The sequence below is a fragment of the Pongo abelii genome, chromosome 13 (assembly GCF_028885655.2).
Source record: "Pongo abelii isolate AG06213 chromosome 13, NHGRI_mPonAbe1-v2.0_pri, whole genome shotgun sequence".
In the NCBI taxonomy this organism is placed as follows: Eukaryota; Metazoa; Chordata; class Mammalia; order Primates; family Hominidae; genus Pongo; species Pongo abelii.
In genome coordinates, this window is record NC_071998.2 from 20,697,221 (window position 1) to 20,719,523 (window position 22,303).

Genomic DNA, 22,303 nt, shown 5'->3' on the forward strand with positions numbered 1-22,303 from the left:
ACTATAATCAAAGACTAGAAATTCAAAAGATTATTTTAATTGGCATGGACAAACAACAGCTAATTAGACTATCAGGATACATTTTCTTCTTAGTTTGAAACTCACTGATTTAAAAGAAATTGCTTTTTGAGAAGTCATTTGATAGAAATCAAAACGTGAAGCACAGTAACTAGAAAATAATAGCAAAAATAAAGAAAACAAAATTCAATGATGCTACTTATTTCTTGGTAATTACAAATTCTATAAATCAGTTTCATATTCCAAGAGCACTACATCCACAAGAAAAAACCTGTAGTTAACAGACACAGAAAGAAGGCTTGCCCTTACCCCAATTCCCAAAGTCCTTAACAGATATCCAGAAAGAGCATTTTAGACACCTCACAACCATGAGGTACAATCAAAGGAAAAAAATCTAAAATTATAAATTATCAAAATTACTCTTTTCCCTATGTATCAACATTACAAGGTTTTTTTTAGCCTATTAACAGTATATCATAACATCATTTTTCCTGATAGATTAGGAAATTATTAGAATTTTTTAATGGTAAAAAGGATCTCTCTATTATTTTATGTTAATTTAGCAAATACAAAATTCAGTTAAATGTTATTGTATACCAGCCTCACAAAACAACTGTAAAACAGAAGTAGCTTTGATCACAATAATTTTATATTTTAAAGCCTGTGAATATTAATGAAAAAATATTTTGGGGAGATGTTGGGAATAGAGACCTCTACTTTTGACTTCTAACAGTAACTAAATTGCCATTGCACTTCAAGGACTTAAATTCAGCAGTACAAAGTTATGTCATAAAACAAAATTCCTCACATTTGAAAGTATGCAAGTTTTGCCAAGAAAAAGCAAACTCTTAAGATCTGGTCAAAGTAAAAATGTGTCCACCATCAAAGGCATGTTCATACGCTTATTTGAATATATACACACTGTGGACCACAAAATTGAATGTAAGAGAAACCACATTATCAGATTACAACTGATTTCTTGTAAACAACTATTTAATATACAATAATATTTAAATTAAAGATTTATAACAGTACCACTTACTGTTAATTAGTATTTCTAGTATTAACTTGGTTACACTACAAAATAACATTTTTATTCCAACAGTAAAGTGACCATGAATAGAAATTTTCAGGATTAATAATTTCCCATCAATTTCATGCATAACGCTAACATATCTTTTCAGCTTCTCAATGGCTCAAAAATTAAATTGCTTCTGTTATTAAGAAAACAAAACCAAGAACAAAATTAGTTTTCCCCTGCTAGTCCCCATGGATCTAAGTACCACACAATAATTCTTTCCAATCTGCAAAACAAAAGAACACACAAATAGATGGGCTAAGGAAGAAAGATCAAAACAAAGAAACAAATTAAAAAAAAAAAAATCCCCTTTTCCTTTAGCAATCAACAAAATAACAAAAAAGAAAAAGTGGAAAAGTCACCAAGAATATATGACCATGTAAGCATGGGCACTCTTGCAGAAAACCAAGTCTGCAACCGAAAGCCATGGGAAATTTAAATTAGAGCAAACGGCCACAATAGGCAGAGAATCTGTATGGATAAAAAGGGACTGCTGAGGTTGCAGGTATACTACTAAAGATCTTTTGAGATTTCCAAACAAATTTATTAGTTTTAATAAATTCTAAAAATAAGAAATAAGTATGCGCATTATACTATAAGCATTAAATTTTTTCCTTTTAATCAAAATACACATGTACGTGATATATCTAAAAGAAGAGGAAGAAAAGATTCTCTTTGCTTAATACTGCTTTAGAAATTTGCTTCACAAACCTATCTCCTTCTATGTTTAAATAATCTTAACGGAATTTAAAAATTTAACACAATGAAGGCCCTTCACTGCTGATGTTAACCTAACTGGTGGCACAATCACCGAGTTGAATTGCAATCGACTTGAACTCCTCTGACTACTCGCTACATAATTATACAAAGTCAGTTTAACTAACCAACATGGTTTGAAAATTAGATGACCTGTGGTACAACACTTACATTTCTTCTGTTAAATCTGATAATAAAGAAAACCTCCCAAACTGAATCATCTCAAACAGAAAAATAAAGGGATTAATACAACTTTAAAATGTCATGGTATTAAGAACACAAATATTCCACAACCAAGTAAGTACCTGATGGATCTCTACCACTCACCTATCCAGAAACTTTTAAATTGAATATTTTGAACGTTTAAAAGTATTTCATACACGTAAGAACCAATAATACCAGACTAAAATATGATTATACAACACATTTACAGCAATATTTAAGTTATATTTATTCTTCCACAAAATTTACATCATTTTTTAAGCAAACCAAAAGGGCTGAGGTGTTGAATGAAGAGCAAAATACTCAATTATATGGGACTAAGGACGTCTTTCAAGTTCTTATCAGAACGAATTTTTATTAGCAATTAAAATCCTCCTTAAAAGTAGGAAGTAATGCTATTTCTAAATAAAACCATTGACAAAAGTTCATTTATGTTAAATCAGACCATTTAATACTAAAAACTGGCTAGTACAGGATTAAGGACTAACTTACAGGATTGATTGTAGTTGCACATCTTCTCTTTAAAGAAAATCTCCTTTCTTTAGTTAAATGTATATGTATGTCATATTCTTCTATATCCTGAATTCCTCACCTGGTTTTTTTAAAGCATAATTTGTATTACATTAGCAATATCATATTATCAGTCATAACCAGTCTATTTCCCATCTTAAGAAATTCTCATTAACTACCAATATAGAAAAAGTATTGAAAAATTTTCAAGAGTTGGAGCTTTCCCTCCCTATCATAGATAATTCTGTTGCAAGCACTAGTTACAAAACAAATATGACTTAAGGGAACCGCCAATAAAAATATTTTCCCTTAATAAATACCTCTTAAGCTACTTAACATCCATTCTTTTACACTGAGGTGGTTATAAGTTAATTGTATATTTAAGCAAAAGCGAGGGAGGGGAAGTACAAATGATTTTCACTATCACAGATTTATGCTGTCTTCCCTTAAAATGTGTTTGCAAAACACGAGATTAAGAACAGATGCTCTCAAGTCCACAATAAACTAATTTTCAAAACTGACAAAAGTTGGAATTCTAAAGTAAGAATTTGTTATAGAAATAAAAGCTATACATTTAGCAGACAAGATCCACTTTAAAATAATTATTACATTTAGAATCCAAATCTATACAACAGAAATAATTTTTATCTCTAGAATTACATCTCCATCCAGAACCAATGCTGTTAGATCAAGATTCAAACTAAAAAGCAAGTCAAATCTATTCCTTTAGGTATTCTTAAGCATATGATTTAAAAAGAAAATGTGACATAATACATGGTGGATGCCCAATTAAAATATTTATTTCTTAACTATTTGCAGAATCAGCAAATATCTGGCAAGTAACTCAAAATGCCAAAAGTTAACCATGCCAGTATCTTTAATTTATAACAAAACAAAGATAAATAATAATGAAGAGATTTAAAACATTAGGCTGAAAACTTCCATTAAGTCCATACTTTTGCTTCATTAATAAGTCTTAATCACCAAGGAAGCATTTATAAGAGATTATTACTTTGAAATTAAATTTAGTAAAGTCTTAAAAACAGGATCTCCTACTTACAGAATATGAATTATCTGAACAACCTCTACTCTAAGAAGGGGAAATAATGATTAAATGTTCTCCATTCTATATTTCTTTGGAAAAAAGTTTTACTGTCTAATCATATGTAGCTCACATCAAATTTACTTTCTGACCATAAAAATATACTGTCTATATAAATCATACTTATCTTCTTAGATAAGTGATCACTATATGCAATAATTATTTTTATAATAAACAAAAGCTACAAGAAAATTATATATAAACACTCTTCACTTAAAAAGACATCAAGATTCAAGCTCTTCTGACAAGGAAGAAAATGTTGCCCATCTAATTTTATGCTTTTCCATTCTAAAAAAAATACAAACCTGTAGGTAAGGTAACATTTTAATGGCAACTAAACTAAGTCATTAGTTCAATAAATACATATAATGGTATTTCCGTTTAAGCAGTTTCCAATGAATTTAGTATATCTTACATGAAAATCAAATCAGTTACTAAAAGAAATGTATTTTTTTAAAGTAAAATTTAATTCTCTCCCTGGGTACTCAACATTGTTGAAAAGAAAACTGTAAATGAATTTAGATTAAAAGTCATAAATTAACTTTGGAAGACTGCATCCCTATGTTGCTGATCTACAGTGAAATCACAGAAATTAGCGACATACAATATCAACATTCCAAAATGTTATTAAAATCCAACCCAAAGCTGCATGGGATTTCTGGGGTTTCTAATGAGATTTTCATTCTGCTGAACAATGGCCATAAAAAGCTTTCTGCAAACCTTACTCCACTCACAAGTAAAGTTGAAACTGAACATTTTTATTTCTTCTCTCCCTATGACAACTTCACCATGGAACAGTGAATAACACAGCTCAAGTCATTATGCTAATTAGAAATTAAATAAAAAGATGCCCTAACAATAGTTAAGTGTAAGGTGACATGCTACAACTAAAGACACAGTTCAAAAGCAGCTTTAGGAATTGTGCAGTACAGGCTTACAAAAGCTGAAAATATCAGAGAGGGAGCTCCCTGATGCTCCTGGTGACTGGAATTCTAGCATGTGGCCATTTTTCAATCATAAGGCAGAAATTAAACTATACATTAATGAGAAGTATGTCACATGGCAATACACTCTTATGACCTGTTAGGGTATAAAATGTCTCAAGAAACTACTGAAATCAAGACAATGAATGTAAAAGGAGGGGAAAAAAACACCACCTTAATGATCTGAGAAGTTACTGAAGGCAAAGTTTAATGTATTGTTTCCAAACTAACAAAATAATGATCCTTTCCTATGTTAAAAGATTATAAGGAAGAACATAACTATGAGGAGCGAAAGTTGTACCTTAAGACCTGCTCTACTTTGAACAGCCTTGCACAAAATACACTTTAAACAGCTGGTCAGGTCCTTTGACTAACCTCTGGTCCAATTAATTTTAAAAGAAAAAAGGAGGTATGTACGCAAAAAACAGGCAGAAAGCAATGAAATAAAATTATGACTAAGAAATCTTCCAGTATTCTGGACATATACAGAACATAAATAATCCTTTCTTGTTTAGGCAGAGGTGGCTTCTAAAAAGATATACTATTAAAACATTTCATCACATCCAGCCACATATAAACATGAATGGCACATACAGTCTTCAGTTTCTACTAAGGGCTTCACCTTCTATTTTTAGCTGCATTTAACCTGAACTTCAAGTCCTACCCATTTTTCAAAACTCAAATTCAAAGGGTTCCTTTTCAATTCAGTCTTGTACTTTGCCTATCTACTTTTTAATCTTTTTAAAAAATCTACTGCATTCACCTGGAATGATTACGTATTCTGCTGGAGCATCTCATATATTTGCAGAAATGCATTTAACTCTGGTTTTACAGTGAACTTTCCATACTGTCATGCATTTTAGAATTTCTAAAGGCAAAAAGTACATGGCAATTTTTGAATCCCAATACCTTAATGGTACAGTGGCTTGTACATTGTAAGCACCCAGTAAGTAATATTTGGAAAGATTTTAAGATTTCAGAATTAAGTTCAATGTCATAAACTAGCAGATCATAAAACGTCACCAAATTAAATTTCTTTAAGGATAGCACCATACTAGAGACATGTCGTTCAAAAGCAACTTGGGGCCAGGCTCGGTGGCTCATGCCTGTAAGCACAACACTTTGGGAGGCCAAGGTGGAAGCTTGAGCTCAGGAGTTCAAGACAAGGGTAGGCAACATGGTGAGACACTGTCTCTACAAAACAAAACAACACAAAACAAAAAAATCAAGTGGGGCCGGGGCGGTGACTCACACCTGTAAATCCCAGCACTTTGGGAGGCTGAGGTGGGCAGCTCGCTTGAGCCAAGAGTTCAAGACCAGCAACATGAGCAACATGGTGAACATGGGCAAAATGGTGAAACTCCATCTAACTCCATACAAAAAATTAGCAGGGCATGGTGGCCCACATCTGCAGTCTCAGCTACCTGGGAGGTTGAGGTAGGAGGATCACTTCAGCCTGGGAGGTCAAGGCTACGGTGAGCCATGACTGCAATACTGTACTCCTGCCTGGGTGAGAGCGAGACAGAGAGAGAGAGATTGCAGGTGGGGCAGGGGTGGGGTGGGAGAGAGACACCCTGTCTGAAAAAAAACAACAACAACAAACAACAAAAAAAAAGCGGAAGCTATAAGCTCATGTTTGCCACAATGATCATGAACCTATCGTGTAACTATGAAGACTTTTATCAAAATATTTTCCTATGACATTAAGCCTACCCAATCTCATTTTTCTTTATGACTTTAATAAAATAAAATGTATTTTTTACCAATAAAGAAATTAAGTTACCCGAAGTCAAAGCTGGCCAACTGCACAGCTGTAACAGACCCAATAACAACCACTAATTGAGAACCTATGACCATTACACCTCATTCAGAAGTGACCTTTTAAACTAAGAACTGAGAGATAAGTAGATATATCAGCCAGGCAAAGTAGAAACTAATCCACACAGGAAAAGAAAAACAAACAAAAAAACACATATGTAAAGACCCAGATCAAACAAAATGATTTACTAGAAAACCTAAAATTCAGATAGGTAACCCACTCTATTCAAATTTTAATTAGATATCCAGTCTTGGTTGAGTGCCTAATGAATGCCAGGAATTCAACAATGGCCTCTAGATGAGTTCTTCATCCTTTGAAATTATATCCAAAACTTCTGTGTGTATAGTTTTGGGAGAAAAAGGGATTTAACACAAAATAGTTAAAACACTTTCTGCCGTAAGTGTTGAAGCCATAATTTCACTTCAGTTTCAAAAGCCATTTACCTTAATCAAGCAATTATTTCACTTTAAATAATACTATGTAAAGAGTGCTACTCTATACACAAAGGCAGAACTGCAAATAAATTTACCTAAGGGAAAAAATAAATAAATAAACAAATTTACCTACGATTTGTTAGGTAACCCCGATGTGCCAAATGCTGACAAACTAAAGGGGTTCTGTGCCAAATTATATGTACTGAAGGAGCTCTACATTAACACAAAATTCTACACCATAACAGTCATAAACCAGGAACTAATATGGTTTCTTTAACTCTTAAAAATACCATATTCTTCCTCTTACAGAAGGCATTTTTCTTTTTAAAACCCGAGCCTATTAATTTTTTGCTAAACCTAAATATTTCAAAATTACCAAATGATAAAAAAAATTACAACCAGGAATAAGAACAAAGCATGCTTCTGAAAGTGGAATTAGACCATTATTTATTTGTTTAAAATATATTTTAAGACTGTAACAAGTGCATTATTCATCAACTATTTTAAATTACTATTCATTCACTTTCAAAAAGTATTTATTACATGCCTAATGTGCCCAGCTCAGATTAGTGTAGAAGATACAAAAATAGTTCATAGTCCTAAAAATAAGAAATATTAAATATCTTTCCATAGGACTATGGATTGATCGCCAGGATATACGACTAAGAGAAAAAAATAAGGTTAGAGAAAAGACTAGATAGTATGCCACTATTTACTAAGAAAGATGGCCGGGTGTGGTGGCTCATGCCTGTAATCCCAGTACTTTGGGAGGCCGAGGTGGGTGGATCACCTGAGGTCGGGAGTTTGAGGCCAGCCTGACCAGCATGGAGAAACCCCCATCTCTACTAAAAATACAAAAATTAGCTGGGCATGGTGGCACATGCCTGTAATCCTAGCTACTTGGGAGGCTGAGGCAGAAGAATCACTTGAACCCAGGAGGCAGAAGTTGCAGTGAGCTGAGATTGCGCCACTGCACTCCAGCCTGGGCAACAAGAGCGCAACTCCGTCTCAAAAAATAAAACAACAACAAAAAAAAACAACCAACAAAAAACAAGGGCAAGAGTGTACAAAGATATACACATGTAAGGACAAACCAACAATTTTCTCTTAATGATTACTCATAAGGGGAAGGGCAGGAACAGGATGGCGACTGGACAGAAGGTTTGCCTTCTCTGGATAGATTTTATCATGTTTTGCTGATTTGAATCTGGAATCTTATAAACATTTTAAATGATTATAAAAGAAAACCAAATTTTTAAAAGATAATTCTAAAAAATAACGTATCAAAAGCAAAGTGAAACAAATGGACCTGTGTATCAAACTGATGATGTAACAACAGAGAGAAAATCTGAATTTAATCAAGCTTCTAGATCTAAGTACCAATTCACAGGAAAGACAGAAGACAGTAGAACATGTTAAGCAATACTACAAAATTCAGACCATTGGAAATTCTAGAAGACAAAGAATCTAGGTATTACAACAAATTACAAGAAATTAAAAAAAGGAAGAGATTAAGGGGAACCTATACATTAAAGGACACTTAAGTTTAACAGCCAACTATAGTACCTGGATTGGATCAAATTCAAATAATCTGTAAGAAAAAAAAATTAGGAGCCAGCGTAGGAAATCTGAACACTGGCTGGGTATGTGATGATGAAAGAATTATCGGGAATTTGTTTACCTATCATAATATGATTAAATATATACATATATATATATATAGTACGTTTCAGTCGGGCACGGTGGCTCACACCTGTAATCCTACCACTTTGGGAGGCCGAGGCCGGTGGATCACTTGAGGCCAGGAGTTCAAGACCAGTCTAGCCAACATGCTAAAACCCCAACTCTACTAAAAATACAATAACTGGCCAGGCACAGTGGCTCACGCCTGTAATTCCGGCACTTTGGGAGGCCAAGGCAGGCCGATCACCTGAGGTCAGGAGTTCAAGACCAGCCTGGCCAACATGGTGAAACCCCGTTTCTACTAAAAATACAAAAATTAGCTGGGCGTGGTGGCGCATGCCTGTAATCCCAGCTACTCGGAAGGCTGAGGTGGAAGAATCACTTGAACCTGGGAGGCAGAGGTTGCAGTGAGCCAAGATAATGCCACCGCACTCCAGGCTGGGTGACAAAACGAGACTCCATCTCAGACAAAAAATAAAAATTTTTAAATTTTTAAATTAAAAAAAAATAAAAAATAAAAATACAAAAATTAGCCAAGCGTGGTGGCAGGTACTTGCATTCGCAGCTATTCAGGAATTTGAAGTGGAAGAATTGCTTGAACCCAGGTGGCAGAGGTTGCAGTGAGCCAAGACTGCGCCACTGCAATCCACCCTGGGCGACAGAACAAGACTGTGTCTCAAAAAAAAAAAAAAGAAAAAAAAAAAAAATATTCCGGACCAAAAAAAATTGCATCTCTACTTAACGTGTATATTTTTCTTCTCATTATTACTCCTTAAATACAATATAACAGTTATTTATATGGTATTTACATTGTATGGGTATGTTAAGTAATCCAGAGATGACTTGTCCAACTTACAGCCATGAAGGCTTTTAATGTGGCCCAACACAAATTCGTAAACTTTCTTAAAACAATATGAAATTGTTTTGTTAATTTTTTTCTGAGACAGAGTCTCTCTCACTCTGTTGCCCAGGCTGGAGTGCAGTGGCATGATCTCGGCTCACTGCAACCTCCGTCTCCCAGGTTCAAGCGATTCTCCTGCCTCAGTCTCTGAGGCTGGGATTACAGGTGCGCACCACCACACTGGGCTAATTTTTGTATTTTTAGAAGAGACGGGGTTTCACCATGTTGGTCAGGCTGGTCTCGAACTCCAGACCTCGTGATCCGCCCGCCTCAGCCTCCCAAAGTGCCAGGATTACAGGCGTGAGCCACCGTGTCCAGCCGGTAATTTTTTTTTAGCTCATCAGCTACTGTCAGTATCAGTGTTTTTTATGTGTGGCCCAAGACAATTCTTCTAATGTGGCCCACGGAAGCCAAAAAATTGGACACCCCGGACTTAAAGTATATGAGAGGATGTAAATAGGTTATATGCAAATATTCCACAATTTTATATCAGGGACTTGAGCATCCATAGATTTTGGTATCCATGAGAAGTCCTAGAACCAATCCCCCACAGACACTGAGGGACAAACATGAGTGCGCACTTGTATACAAATGTGTATACATGCACACACACATGCGCTCACGATGTGTATACACACACATACACATACATACATATATGAATGAAATGATGTCTGATTAGCTTCAAAATAACAGAGGGGCACAGAGTTATAGATAGAAAGATTAATCATAAATTGGTAACTGTTGAAGCTAGTTTACGGGACATTGAAGTCAATTATAACATTTTATTTTTGTATATTTTTATATTTCCACAATAAAAAAAGTACAAGAAAGAGCTAGCAGTTACTCCTAGAACTAATAATATCCCTTCCCTAACCAGGAAAATAAGTAGCTATTCTGGCTTTACTGTCACATGTCATCATCTGGTTGTCTTACATAACAATCCTTTCCAAACTTGAGATCCCCCTCACAAATTACTAAATATGCTGACTTCCTTCGGTGCATCTTTTCTTCCACCAGGAGATCTGCCTTTCTAATACATGAGAATTACAAGTCACTCCTGCTGGGGATAATTAAAAAAAAAAGGAAAGGGCAAGAATCAAGAAGGAAAACAAACGATAGAACATGCATAGTTTTTATAAAGAAGGCTTAGGAAAGAATAAAGGAAGTAAAGGAAAAGAGGCTCAGACCTTAGAAATAAACTCCTACATCCCTCAGTAGAGAGAGCTGAAAGTCATATATAATAGGCACTGAAAGCCTATGTTTTGACATGAATTTACTACAGGCAAAACCACCATCATATATCTATATGTACCAAGGAAGGCTAGACTGTTAAGTGTCACATATATACGGTCTCAATGGAGCCTCAGGAAGCTAATCAACAACCTCAAATCACAAAATCTGAAAAGTGTTGAACATTTAGAAGAATAGAAAGGAAAAAAAACGCCTCTGAGTTGTGTATTATCTGTCAGTAGAGCAAAACAAATGTGTAAGCCCATTTTCTTTTTTTTCTTTTTTTTTTTTTTTGGGACAGAGTCTCACTCTGTCGCCTAGGCTTGAGTGCAGTTGCACGATCTCGGCTCACTGCAACCTCCGCCTCCCAGGTTGAAGCAATTCTCCTTCCTCAGCCTCCCAAGTAGCTGGGATTACAGACGCTTGCCAGAATGTCCAGCTAATTTTGCATTTTTAGTAGAGACGGGGTTTCACCATGTTGGCCAGGCTGGTCTCAAACTCCTGACCTCAAGTGATCCACCCACCTCAGCCTCCCAAAGTGCTGGGATTACAGGTGTGAGCCACCGTGCCCAGCCTGTATTTTTTTTTTCTTTTTTTTTTTGACAGAGTCTCACTCTATCACCCAGGCTGGAGTGCAGTGGCACTATCGCGGCTCACTGCAAACTCTGCCTCCCAGGTTCGCCATTCTCCTGCCTCAGCCTCCTGAGTAGCTGGGACTACAGGCGCCCGCCACCGAGCCCAGCTAATTTTTTGTATTTTTAGTAGAGACAGGGTTTCACTGTGTTAGCCAGGCTGGTCTCGATCTCCTGACCTCGTGATCCACCTGCCTCGGCCTCCCAAAGTGCTGGGATTACAGGTGTAAGCCACCGGGTCTGGCCATTTTTTTAATATAATAATGTCTCACTGAAATTAAAGCAATAAGGGAGAGGCTGAAGTTTTCACAGATAAAGAGATAGTGCTGTACTCAAATTTACTACAAATTTAGTAATAGTAAATGTAAAATATGCATGTATTTATACAGTCTTTCATAGACTTATGAATTATCTCAAATTCGCTAATCCTATTTTTTAAACAAAGTTTTAAGTTTCAACCACTTGTATCACCAGAATTTTGAGACTTAACTCCCATGGTTAAGAGATTTCTGGCCAGGCGCGGTGGCTCACGCCTGTAATCCCAGCACTTTGGGAGGCCGAGGCAGGCGGATCACGAGGTCAGGAGATCGAGACCATCCTGGCTAACACGGTGAAACCCCGTCTCTACTAAAAAAAATACAAAAAATTAGCCAGGCGTGGTGGCAGGCGCCTGTAGTCCCAGCTACTCGGGAGGCTGAGGCAGGACAATGGCGTGAACCCGGGAGGCACAGCTTGCAGTGAGCTGAGATCATGCCATTGCACTCCAGCCTGGATGACAGAGCAAGACTCTGTCTCAAAAAAAAATTGAGATTTCCAAGCTGTGTTCACACCTGCAGTCCCAGCTACTCTGAAGGCTAAGGTAGGAGGACCACACAAGCCCAGGAGTTCCAAACTAGCCTTGCTCTATTTATAGGGCAAGACACCACTGCTATTAAAAAAAAAAAAAAGAAGAGAATTCCGTAAATTACTTGGCTTCCTATATTCTGTCTCTTTAGTGAAACACTATGTCATTCGAGGCTAAAACTTATCTTTTTTTTTTTTTTTTTTTTTTGAGACAGCCTCACTCCATCACCCCGGCTGGAGTGAAATGGTGCAATCTCAGCTCACTGCAACCTCCACCTCCTGGGTCAAGCAATTCTCCTGCCTTAGCCTCCCAAGTAGCTGGGATTATAGGTGCCTGCCACCACTCCCAGCTAATTTATTTATTTTTAGTAGAGACGGGGTTTCACCATGTTGGCCAGGCTGGTCTCGAACTCCCAACCTCAGGTGATCCACCCGCCTCGGCCTCTCAAAGTGTTGGGATTACAGGTGTGAGCCACTGCACTCGGCCTAAAACTTAAGTCTTTTACCACTGTAAGTCACGAGTACTACTTCAGCATTACTTATACCCTACATAGAGGAGATGCTCAATAAATGTTTGATGATTTACCAATTAATGAGAAAACAGGTAATATATGTGCCAAGAAATTACTCTAAATATTATTATAAGCAGGTTTATGAGTATGGAAAAGACCCAACCTCAAGGAGCCTGTAGTCTTTTCTTTTATGTCATACTGCAGTTTTCAGTATGCCATAATTCTGGGAGATATTTTGTTTTCTTGAGTGAGGTCAAGGAAACAGAACACAAAATAGTTATGGATACTGTTTAACAATAGGCATTTCTAAAGTACTTGAGATTTTCTCTACACTTTTACAGAAATGAAAAAAATCTTCTCTCTAAAGATTATAGGAACCAATCTATCCCCAGATATGTTTATGAAAGGGATAGTGATTACAGAGTAACAACACACTTAAATGGGCATCAGTACTAAATATATTATTAATTGGAAAGAAATAGGATTACAGCATTAGTAGATCAAGGAAATAAAAGAGAATATATATTTGAGTATCTGTAAGAGTTCATAAGAGTCAAGTAAATTAATTTTCAAAAATTCAGAATTTAATTCTATTTGGCTAAAACAAAAAACAAATCCGAGGTTCTCTCTACTTTCTCATCACCATCATTTGCCAAACATGGCACAGTTCGATTTCTTCACTAAATCCAGCACCTAATTCATGTTTTTCCCAACCTATCCACATTGTGCCATCAACTTCAGCATGTCTGTAGATTCTCTATTGCAAACAGAAAGCAGCAGGGAGTTGTTTCAAAGGAAAGATAATAAGCTTTTTTTCAAGTTATCAAGCTTTCTTTTCAGTATGTTAAATGTGAAACAGTAAGAAACCCAAACGGAAATATTCTGTAGATGTACACAGAGAATTTGAAATCAACAAAATGGTTAAGGAGATGACAATTTGATGACCATAAATACAGAAGTGATTAATGAAACTAGGTGTGATCTCAGGAGAAGGTAATTTAGAGAAAGAATAAGCTAAATGCTTATTTTGGACTTCTATAGTGTTACGCCTAAACCAAGATCATTTTGTTTCTGTCATCTTCCTCCAAGCTGACAAATATTACTGGATAATGTTATGGAATCCTTCAAAGTGAGTTCACTACAAGTTCATAACATTTTAATTTTGACTGAATACTACTTCTAAGCAATCCTTTATTCTCTTACTGTTGATTCATTAGAGTGCAATGATTTCCAACTTAAGAGCCCTCAGCCTCCGGGGAAACTGCAGAATTAGTTACCTTAATGGGTGCCTAGAGCAACGCATTATAAACACTATTTCTCACATATCAATGTTGTGATTAATAAAACACAAAGTCATCTAAGAGTAGTAGCTTCTTTATAATATGCATTTTCTCAATTGAATACTAAAATCATAACTACAACCATGGATGGTCCACAAATTGTTTCAAAGTTAAACAGGTTGTCATCTTCAAAATACTCGTAACCACTGCCTCAAAGTATTCCCCACAGCACTTAAACATCCCTTCCACATTCTAAGCTTCCAATTATCCCCCGCCCTCTCCCACTTCTGCTTTCATTTTCCTAAGAAAATCAAACACATCCCCATATGTTCTCTCATCTACCTCAATCCATCTGAATTTATTCTTTCTCCTCTACCTCTATAAATATTTGATAATTTAGCAATTACTAGTGTCTCTCTTCCTTTTTAGGAATAATTCAACAACACATACACCTGATCCTATCTCCAACCTGGCCCCCAACCCAATCCATCAAACAGGTTTAGTCTCTCCTTCACAAGTTTCTTTCTTTCTACCTAAAAACATTATCAGAGCTCACCTATATGGAAAAAACTTCACGCGATTCTGTTCTATGTCCTAACTACTATTCTCTCTTTTCGTTTTGCTGTCAAGTTCTCAGGGTTTGCAAACTACAGCCTGAGCCAGCCACCTGTTTTTGTAAGTAGGGCTTTATTGAGAACAGCCACCCCCATTTCTATAGGTATTATTTAAGGCTGCTTTCCCACAAGGGCCAAGTTGAGTAGTTAAGATATTACACGGCTTGGAATCCTAAAATATTTTCTATCTGGCTTCTTAAAAAAACATTTGCCAATCCCAGGGGCTCCAAGCACGATCTACATTCAATGTCATCATTTCTGGGGAAGAAGGCTGCCATTAAAAATTTTGGAGCAGCAATAAAGTACTATGAGTAAAAGAGCATTTCAATACCAGTTTTAACAACAGTGTACAGGGTAGATATAAAAGAAGACTACTTAGGAAACTAGTGCAAGAGACTGAGCATTAGGCATAAAGGGAGGGAAATGAAAAGAAGGAACTTCTTGAAGACATAAGCATTAAGACTAGATGACTACATGTCACAGAGACAAAACTAACACCAAAATTTTAATCCTTGATGATGTAGCTCTCAAAATTTGCATTCTCTCCTATAATCTGCCCTAGACTTACAGCTCTTCATATATTCCTGTCTTTCTGACTGTGGAGTACCTAAAATCCTAATCCTAACACTAATTCCATATATTCTGTGTGCCAGACATTCCCTATGCTTGCCATCTAACTCCTGGGTAAGCAAATCCCATAGGCAGAGACAGTCCCAACAGAGTTGGCTGAATGAGTGCACAGGGCTAATGCCAGAGGTGGATGGAGTACTCACCTGTGGTACTAAGCAGAGAGAGAGGGGGGAAGTAAGATTTCAGGTCCAGAACTGGCTCTAGCCAAACAGGAAGAAGCAGCTATGAATCTGCTTACAGCAGAAGCACAGTGTCTTTGGTATTCTGACATACTCTTTCTGATGTTCAGACAAACCACCATTAGAGTAGCCACTGGTAAGAGAGTCGCATGAGAAACAAGCCAAGAAACAAGCCAAAAAGCAAGACCAAAAAGTGAGGAATTAAATGGAGTAGACCCTGTTGGCCTTTTCTCTAGGAAAAGCAGTCCTCCTTATGAAAGATGATACTACTTTCAAAACGGCCAATATGATACTAACCTTCAGTAACAGAGTTTTCACATCCCACAAGGTTGAGAAGGATATCATTATCTTTATCATCTACTTCACATCCCAGTAGCATCCAGCTTTCCACATTATCACCTTCTGAAATGGTGCTCTCTTCCTCTTCACTTGAACTGACCTCTATAATCATGACCTCTCGGATTACACCTGGTCTCTCTTCAGATTTAGGCTTCTCAATATCACTCTTGCATTTCTTATCAACCAGCTCCTTAGACTGAAGAGAAGAAAGACCATGGGCATTTTCTTGTGCTTGAACTCTAACATTCTTTCCTTTACATCTATAAATACTGTCTTCATCAGACAAAGTGATGACCTCTGACCCATCTGACAGCTGGATGACCTCACTATCTGAAAGGACGATTAGCTTCTTCTGATTTGGTTTACTACTCGAAGATTCCGAATTCCCAGAGTTCTTTTCTTCATGTTCTTCCTCCCTGATGACATCATCAAGATCTTGGGCATAATGAATTTGGCTATAGAGTTGAAATTCCACCTCACTATCAACACTCAGTTCACTAGATGACTCATCTCGATAAAGATCATCTTCGTATGCTTCTATAGTCTCATAGCCACCAAACATCATAAAAAGTCAGTAACCTTGAAGCTGCAAAAGAGAAAGTTGTACACAGAATATACTTTAAAAGTTCAGATGATGCCAGTTTAAGTAACAATATCACCTGTCAGTGACAACTGCTAATATGAAGGCCATCACTATTCTCAGACATATTAAAATACCTTTTTTTCCAAGGATTTCGAAGTCCTGTTAGGACCCACTCCTGTAAGTCCCACCACTCCCCAACGAGAATTACTACTGACAAATTGAGTTATAGTTATTGATGGAAATGCAGTCAACACTCTAAGAAATGCTTTGTTCGGTGATTTCATTGTGCAAACTTCATAGGATGATTTTCACAAACTAGATGGTGTAGTCAACTACACAACTAGGCTATATGGTATAGTCTACTGCTCCTAGGATACAAACCAATACAGCATGTAACGGTACTGAATACTGTAAGTAACTGTAACACAATGGTATTTGTGTATCTAAACATACAAAAGATATAGCAAAAACGTATACAAATCCTATGGGACCACAGTCATACCGTCTATCTTTAACCAAAATGCTATTATGCAGCACATGATATGAAAGATTTCACAGGTATATTGTAAATGAAAAACAAATTGAGATCTACCGCAGGATACAAAACCCTTGCTTTCCAAAATGTTAAAACAAAACTTAAAGCAGCTCTCACTATCCTATCCATTCTTCATCTTTTCCTTGGTTCTGGTTCTACAGCTCATATTTTCAAGCATATACAGGAATATTACTTCAATTATGACTAAAATCTATAGCAGGAAACAATTTTGTTTACTGTTTGGGTGTAAATGTATATTCTCAACTAACAAATTAATCGCACGGCCCTCTGATCGTTGGCCAAAAGAATAAATAAAAATGCCTGAGCTGGCAGTGGCTCATGCCTGTAATCCCCACACTTTGGGAGGCCAAGGCAGGAGGATCACATTCAGGTTAGAAGTTTGAGAACAGCCTGGGCAACACAGTAAGACCCCCATCTCCATAAAAATTAAAACTAAAAACTTAGCCAGGCATGGCAGTGCAAACCTGTAGTCCCAGCTACTCAAGAGGTTGAGGTGGGAGAACCGCTTGAGCTCAGGAGTTCAAAGTTACAGTGATCTATGCTCATACCATTGTACTCCAGCCTGGGTGACAAAGCAAGAACCCAACTCAAAAATAAAACAAGGGTGGGCCAGTGCAGTGGCTCACGCCTGTAATCCCAGGACTTTGGGAGGCCAAGGCGGGTGGACCACTTGAGGTCAGGAGTTTGAGACCAGCCTAGCCAAGATGGTGAAACTACATAACTGCTAAAAATACAGAAATTAGCTGGGTGTGGTGGTGTGCGCCTATAATTCCAGCTACTCAGGAGGCGGAGGCACAAGAACAGCTTGAACCTGGGAGGCACAGGCTGCAGTGAGTTGAGATCATGCCACTGCACTTCACCCTGGGCAACAGAGCAGACTGTCTAAAAACTCTGTACTAGTTACAAAAATGTATATTTTTACAATGTATATTTATAATGTATAAATACAAACTTAATAATGACCCAATATTGAGACAAAACTCCCAGCTTTGGGAATAAATGTGTAAAGTGAAACACTTTACTTTCTACTGTGAGCATATTAAATCCTCCTCAGCCTTCATCTTTTAAACTCGGCTCAAAATCACTTGTAACCAGGCTAAATTAAGAGCCCCTTTTATGGGCTTCCATAAGTACTTTACATCTCAAAACACTCATCACATTTGTAATTACTTATTCAATATAAATTTCCAAGAAACACAGATCACAAACCCCAGGAGGGCAGGAACTATATGCACTCTGCTAAACAATGAATCACCAAAGCCAAACAGGGTAACTGGTATTTTCGGGGTCAGCTATAAACGTTTGCTGAATTCATAAATGAATAAATGAACTACACCATCGGTCATTTGTTCTTCAGCCCTGATGAATCTAGTATGTGCTTAAAATACAAAAATTATGAGATGAATTTCTCTGTTGTCTTTCAACTACTCCAAAGTCTTAAATTCTAGCATCAGCAACCAAAACTCTATACAGTAGATGTTTCCATTAGGTACTGATGGACTACTGATTAAAATGAGAGCCCTGAAAAAATAAGTGTGTGTCCAAAATCAGGGACAGCCTAAAGAGCAATAATGATGCCTATTTATTCTTTCTTCCACTAACAGCTATACACATAAAATTAAAAATAGTTGTTTTCTTAGTGTCCCAAATTTCTGCCCAAAAATACTAGGGTGTTGTGATGGTAGTTCTGGTAGTAGAACCACCTTAATCCCAAAAACCAAATGGACAAGGGCCAAAAATGTACTACATTCCTACTGGAGTTGTTTTCCAGAAATAAATAAACCCACCTGTAATGCTTTTCTTCTAAAGGGTATCATATACCTGTGCCCTTGTTGCACTGTCCTTCAGGTGGCTGTGCTGTTATTGTCACACAAATTGAATGTGGCTGTGTGAATAATGCTCATAGCATTCATCAGTTTATACTGAATTGTTAGCCTCAGGAATTCAAATAAAAGATGAATCCTTTCCTTTTTATTTAATAAGTAAATTAATTCTAAAAGAAGTCAAAGGAATTATGCTTCTTTCAAAATCCTCACTGGATCCATCCTGAGGATCCAGTATGGACTTAAGATAAAACATAATTCCAGTGCAGCACAGAAAAAATTAAAAAGCCAAATTACAGAGTTACAAGTTTGTACCACTCTTGGAGCCATCCCAAAGGAAACGGATTAAGAATAGAGCCATAGGCACACCTGTGAATGCATGCCAAAAATAAACTACAGAACCATAATAAAAACTGACTTCCTTGGGTCGAAGGATTTATCTCTTTCCCTGAAATGTAGAAAAATGAATTTAACAATTTAGCCCCTATGGCCTTTAAGAGGATTTTGTACTGTCTGTACTTGAAAATTGTGCTGGGCATAACCTGCTCTCTTATTTAGGTAGTTTATGTATGCCAGGGTTAAGGTCTGCCTGAGGCTGTTGTGGTTTATGTTACTGCCTTAATTACGTTCCAATGAATTTAATTTACCCTTTTAAAAAGTGTCTCATAAGACAATATATGTTTTTTACACACACACACACCCACACACACACACACCCTTGACTCAGAAGGCTTTCTCAGCTTTTTGATCCCTATACATGATTCACAAGTATACTAACTAGGTAACAAAATCAGATTATCTCATACAGACTCCTCAATCTTCCCATCAGGAAACTGAAGTACAAAGAGATAGGAAGCCTATTCAAGGTTATGCAGCTGGTTAAGAACACGGCTAGAAGTGATTCACATTTCTGTGATTCTCAGCCTACTGTTCACTAAAATTTTTAAACAAATTTCTTTTTTTCCCCCTTGAGACGGAGTCTTGTCCTGTCCCCCAGGCGGGAGTGCGGTGGCGCAATCTCGGCTCACTGCAACCTCCTCCTCCTAGGTTCAAGAAATTCTCCTGCCTCCGCCTCCCAAGTAGCTGGGATTACAGGCACGCGCCACCACGCCTGGGTAATTTTTGTATTCTTAGCAGAGACGGGTTTCACCATGTTGGCCAGGCTGGTCTCAAACTCCTGACCTCGTGATCCGCCCCACTCGGCCTCCCAAAGTGCCTGGATTACAGGCGTGAGCCACTGCACATGGCCCAAAATAAAATTTTCAAATAAGTTAACTTCAAATTAAGATTTTTTGAAAAAAAACCTTCCTTCATTGCAATATTTGCATTGGTTCTAACACCTAAATTTACCTCACGAATATCCATTTTATGTCCCAGCAGAGTTTAAAAACTAAATGAGACATTTTAGGTGTAAGGAAAACATGTTTGTCAGTTTGCCGTTCAAGAATCTCCCAAGTTGGTACTCAAAGACTATCAATCCCATGACCAGAAAAGATGTTTCCTATATAAGATCTTAAAATACCATGCAAATGAAACTTATCTAAGAATTAAAACACCTTAACAAATATAAAACAGCCATAGAATAACTGCAAAGGCTATTACCATTCAAAAGAGGGAGCAGTATTCATTGACTGAATTGTTTTAAACTAGACAACTTAAGGCTTATTTAAGCTTTCAGCATTTACTTAATACAATCTTTAATCAATCCTTCTGCTCTCACAGTCTACCTACTGGTCATTCTGACCTTCTGCTCTTATTTACTTCCATATATCTTTAGCCTCCCTAGATGTTCCTTCTTGCTGACACAGGCATCCATCTCCGGCCGATTTAAATCAAATCCACAGCCTCATTTTCAGTCCAATTTTCATTGGAATGTGATGAATACACTTTACTTTCAACGTAAAATTTTTCTTACTCTTAGTGAGCTGCCCTGACAGGACAATTGAAACACAATTGACTAAAGGGTTAAAATATCTGTCCATTTTTCAAATGCGATGGCCACTCTGAATCAAATCTGATTGGGATGGAGGATCCAAATGTGTGAAACAAAAGTCACAAAAGACAAACAGAGCACAGTATTTCAGCGGGAAAAAAAAATAAGCTAAATTTAGTCACATAAGTCCCGGCTCTTTCTTGGGATATATACATGATTATTATGAGAACTAATCCTATCCAGAAACATTTCCTTCACCTTTCCCTTAGCCCTTTTCCTTCGGTCTTGCACTCTCTTACCCTGCTAATTATCATATTAATATAATCCTCACTTGCGATCCTTCCTGAGTTTATTCCCCATCCTCAGATTCTCTTGAAAGCATAATGCTTTCCTAAGTATACACACAATCCATTTAAAAGTCTTTGTATGCGACGGCCTAACTATTCAAACACGAAGTCATTTCTCTAACGGTCCTAGAAAAAATGTTAAGAAGAAAAAGAAAATCACAAAGTCAAGAGCTTCTGAGGGGACCTGAAAAGTCATCAAATTGAACGCTCTCGTTTTACAGGTGGAGAAACGAGCTCAGAGAAACTTATTCACTGAGCTAAAAAGGCCCTACTAATGGAGCCCCTAATTCAACTGTGCAATCTGAAATAATCTTAAATTCAGCCTCAATAAGAGCTTTCTGGAATCGCCAGCGAGTCCGTGGGGGAGCCACGCCTAGAACCCAGGCCTCCTGATTCCCAGCCACAGCTTTTCCACCGAACCGGCAGCTCTTCCCGAAAGTTGAAGGCAACTGTCCGCTCACAGGATGGGAGGGATAAAGGGCGTCTTAGTAAACATAGTCCAAGTCTACTTGTTTTACATGAGGAAAGGGTCACAGCTCCCGAAATTTTGGATTCTACCGCTGCAGCTGCTGCTTCTGACAGCAGAGGCGGGAGGTGGCCCAGGACTACTCGGTCCTCAAAGACTGGACTCTCTCTCGGCGCGCCGGGACCTCCGCGCTTCACTGGCTTCCCTACAAGACTGGGGGCCTTGCGGGGAGATGAAAAGGGCACGCACGCCACCCCCACCGAGGCCCTGGACGCCCAGCCGCTCTAGAATCACGGCCTTAGCCCTTGGAGAGCCAGGGAGACGCGGACCTCCGAATCCGGCAGCCCGGCCGCGTAGGGCGGCGCGCAGCTGAGGGACCAGGAGCTGCGCCCTGCCACGAGTGAGGGACGGACGGGAGATGTCGAGGCCGGCGAGGGGGCACGCGCTAGTTCCACAGCCCGGCGGGCGAGACGGAGGGTAGGCAGGGGTCCCGGGCCGCGGGCGGCTGGGGGTCCGTCACACACATACTCACTGCCGCAGCTGCGAACAGGAAGCACCAACCGGGAACCAAAACGCGTAGAGGGACGGGGAGGGGCGAGGACAAATGAGGTAAGGAGGCCGCGTCCGCGCAGACCCGGGAGGAGGGAAGGCACTTCCGGGGACAACACAGCTCTAGTCACCGCCTTTCCGTCGCCGCCTTTCCGTCCCCGCCCACCTGTCGCGCCTGGTGTGCGCATGCGTACTGGGTGCGAACCGTTCTTTGCCCCGCCCATAACTACTAGCTTTGCCTTCCTTGCTTTCCCCCTTCCCCTTCCCATCTTCTCTTG

At 38.1% G+C, this 22,303-nt stretch overlaps 1 protein-coding gene and 1 long non-coding RNA gene across 8 annotated transcripts in view; both read right to left on the bottom strand.

Annotated features, from left to right (window-relative positions):
- Positions 1 to 15,387, bottom strand: part of LOC129047788 (uncharacterized) — a 32,119-nt gene extending 16,732 nt beyond the window's left edge. Inside the window, exon 1 of the long non-coding RNA XR_008509538.2 lies at positions 2,567 to 15,387. This is a non-coding gene — a long non-coding RNA (uncharacterized LOC129047788). The remainder of the gene's footprint in view (positions 1 to 2,566) is intronic.
- The window catches only part of ZCCHC7 (zinc finger CCHC-type containing 7), a 239,722-nt gene that overhangs the window by 217,235 nt on the left and 184 nt on the right, over positions 1 to 22,303 (bottom strand). Inside the window, exons 1-2 of one of the 7 annotated variants that reach the window (XM_024252073.3) lie at positions 22,005 to 22,193; positions 15,727 to 16,354 (exon numbers count right to left, since the gene is read on the bottom strand). In XM_024252073.3, coding sequence (XP_024107841.1) covers positions 15,727 to 16,333 — 607 coding nt within the window. In that variant the 5' untranslated portion in view covers positions 16,334 to 16,354; positions 22,005 to 22,193. Of the gene's footprint in view, positions 1 to 15,726; positions 16,355 to 20,332; positions 22,265 to 22,303 lie in introns of those variants that run through there. The other 6 variants (XM_063714144.1, XM_054519695.2, XM_024252076.3 and 3 more) reach the window with 6 other exon arrangements.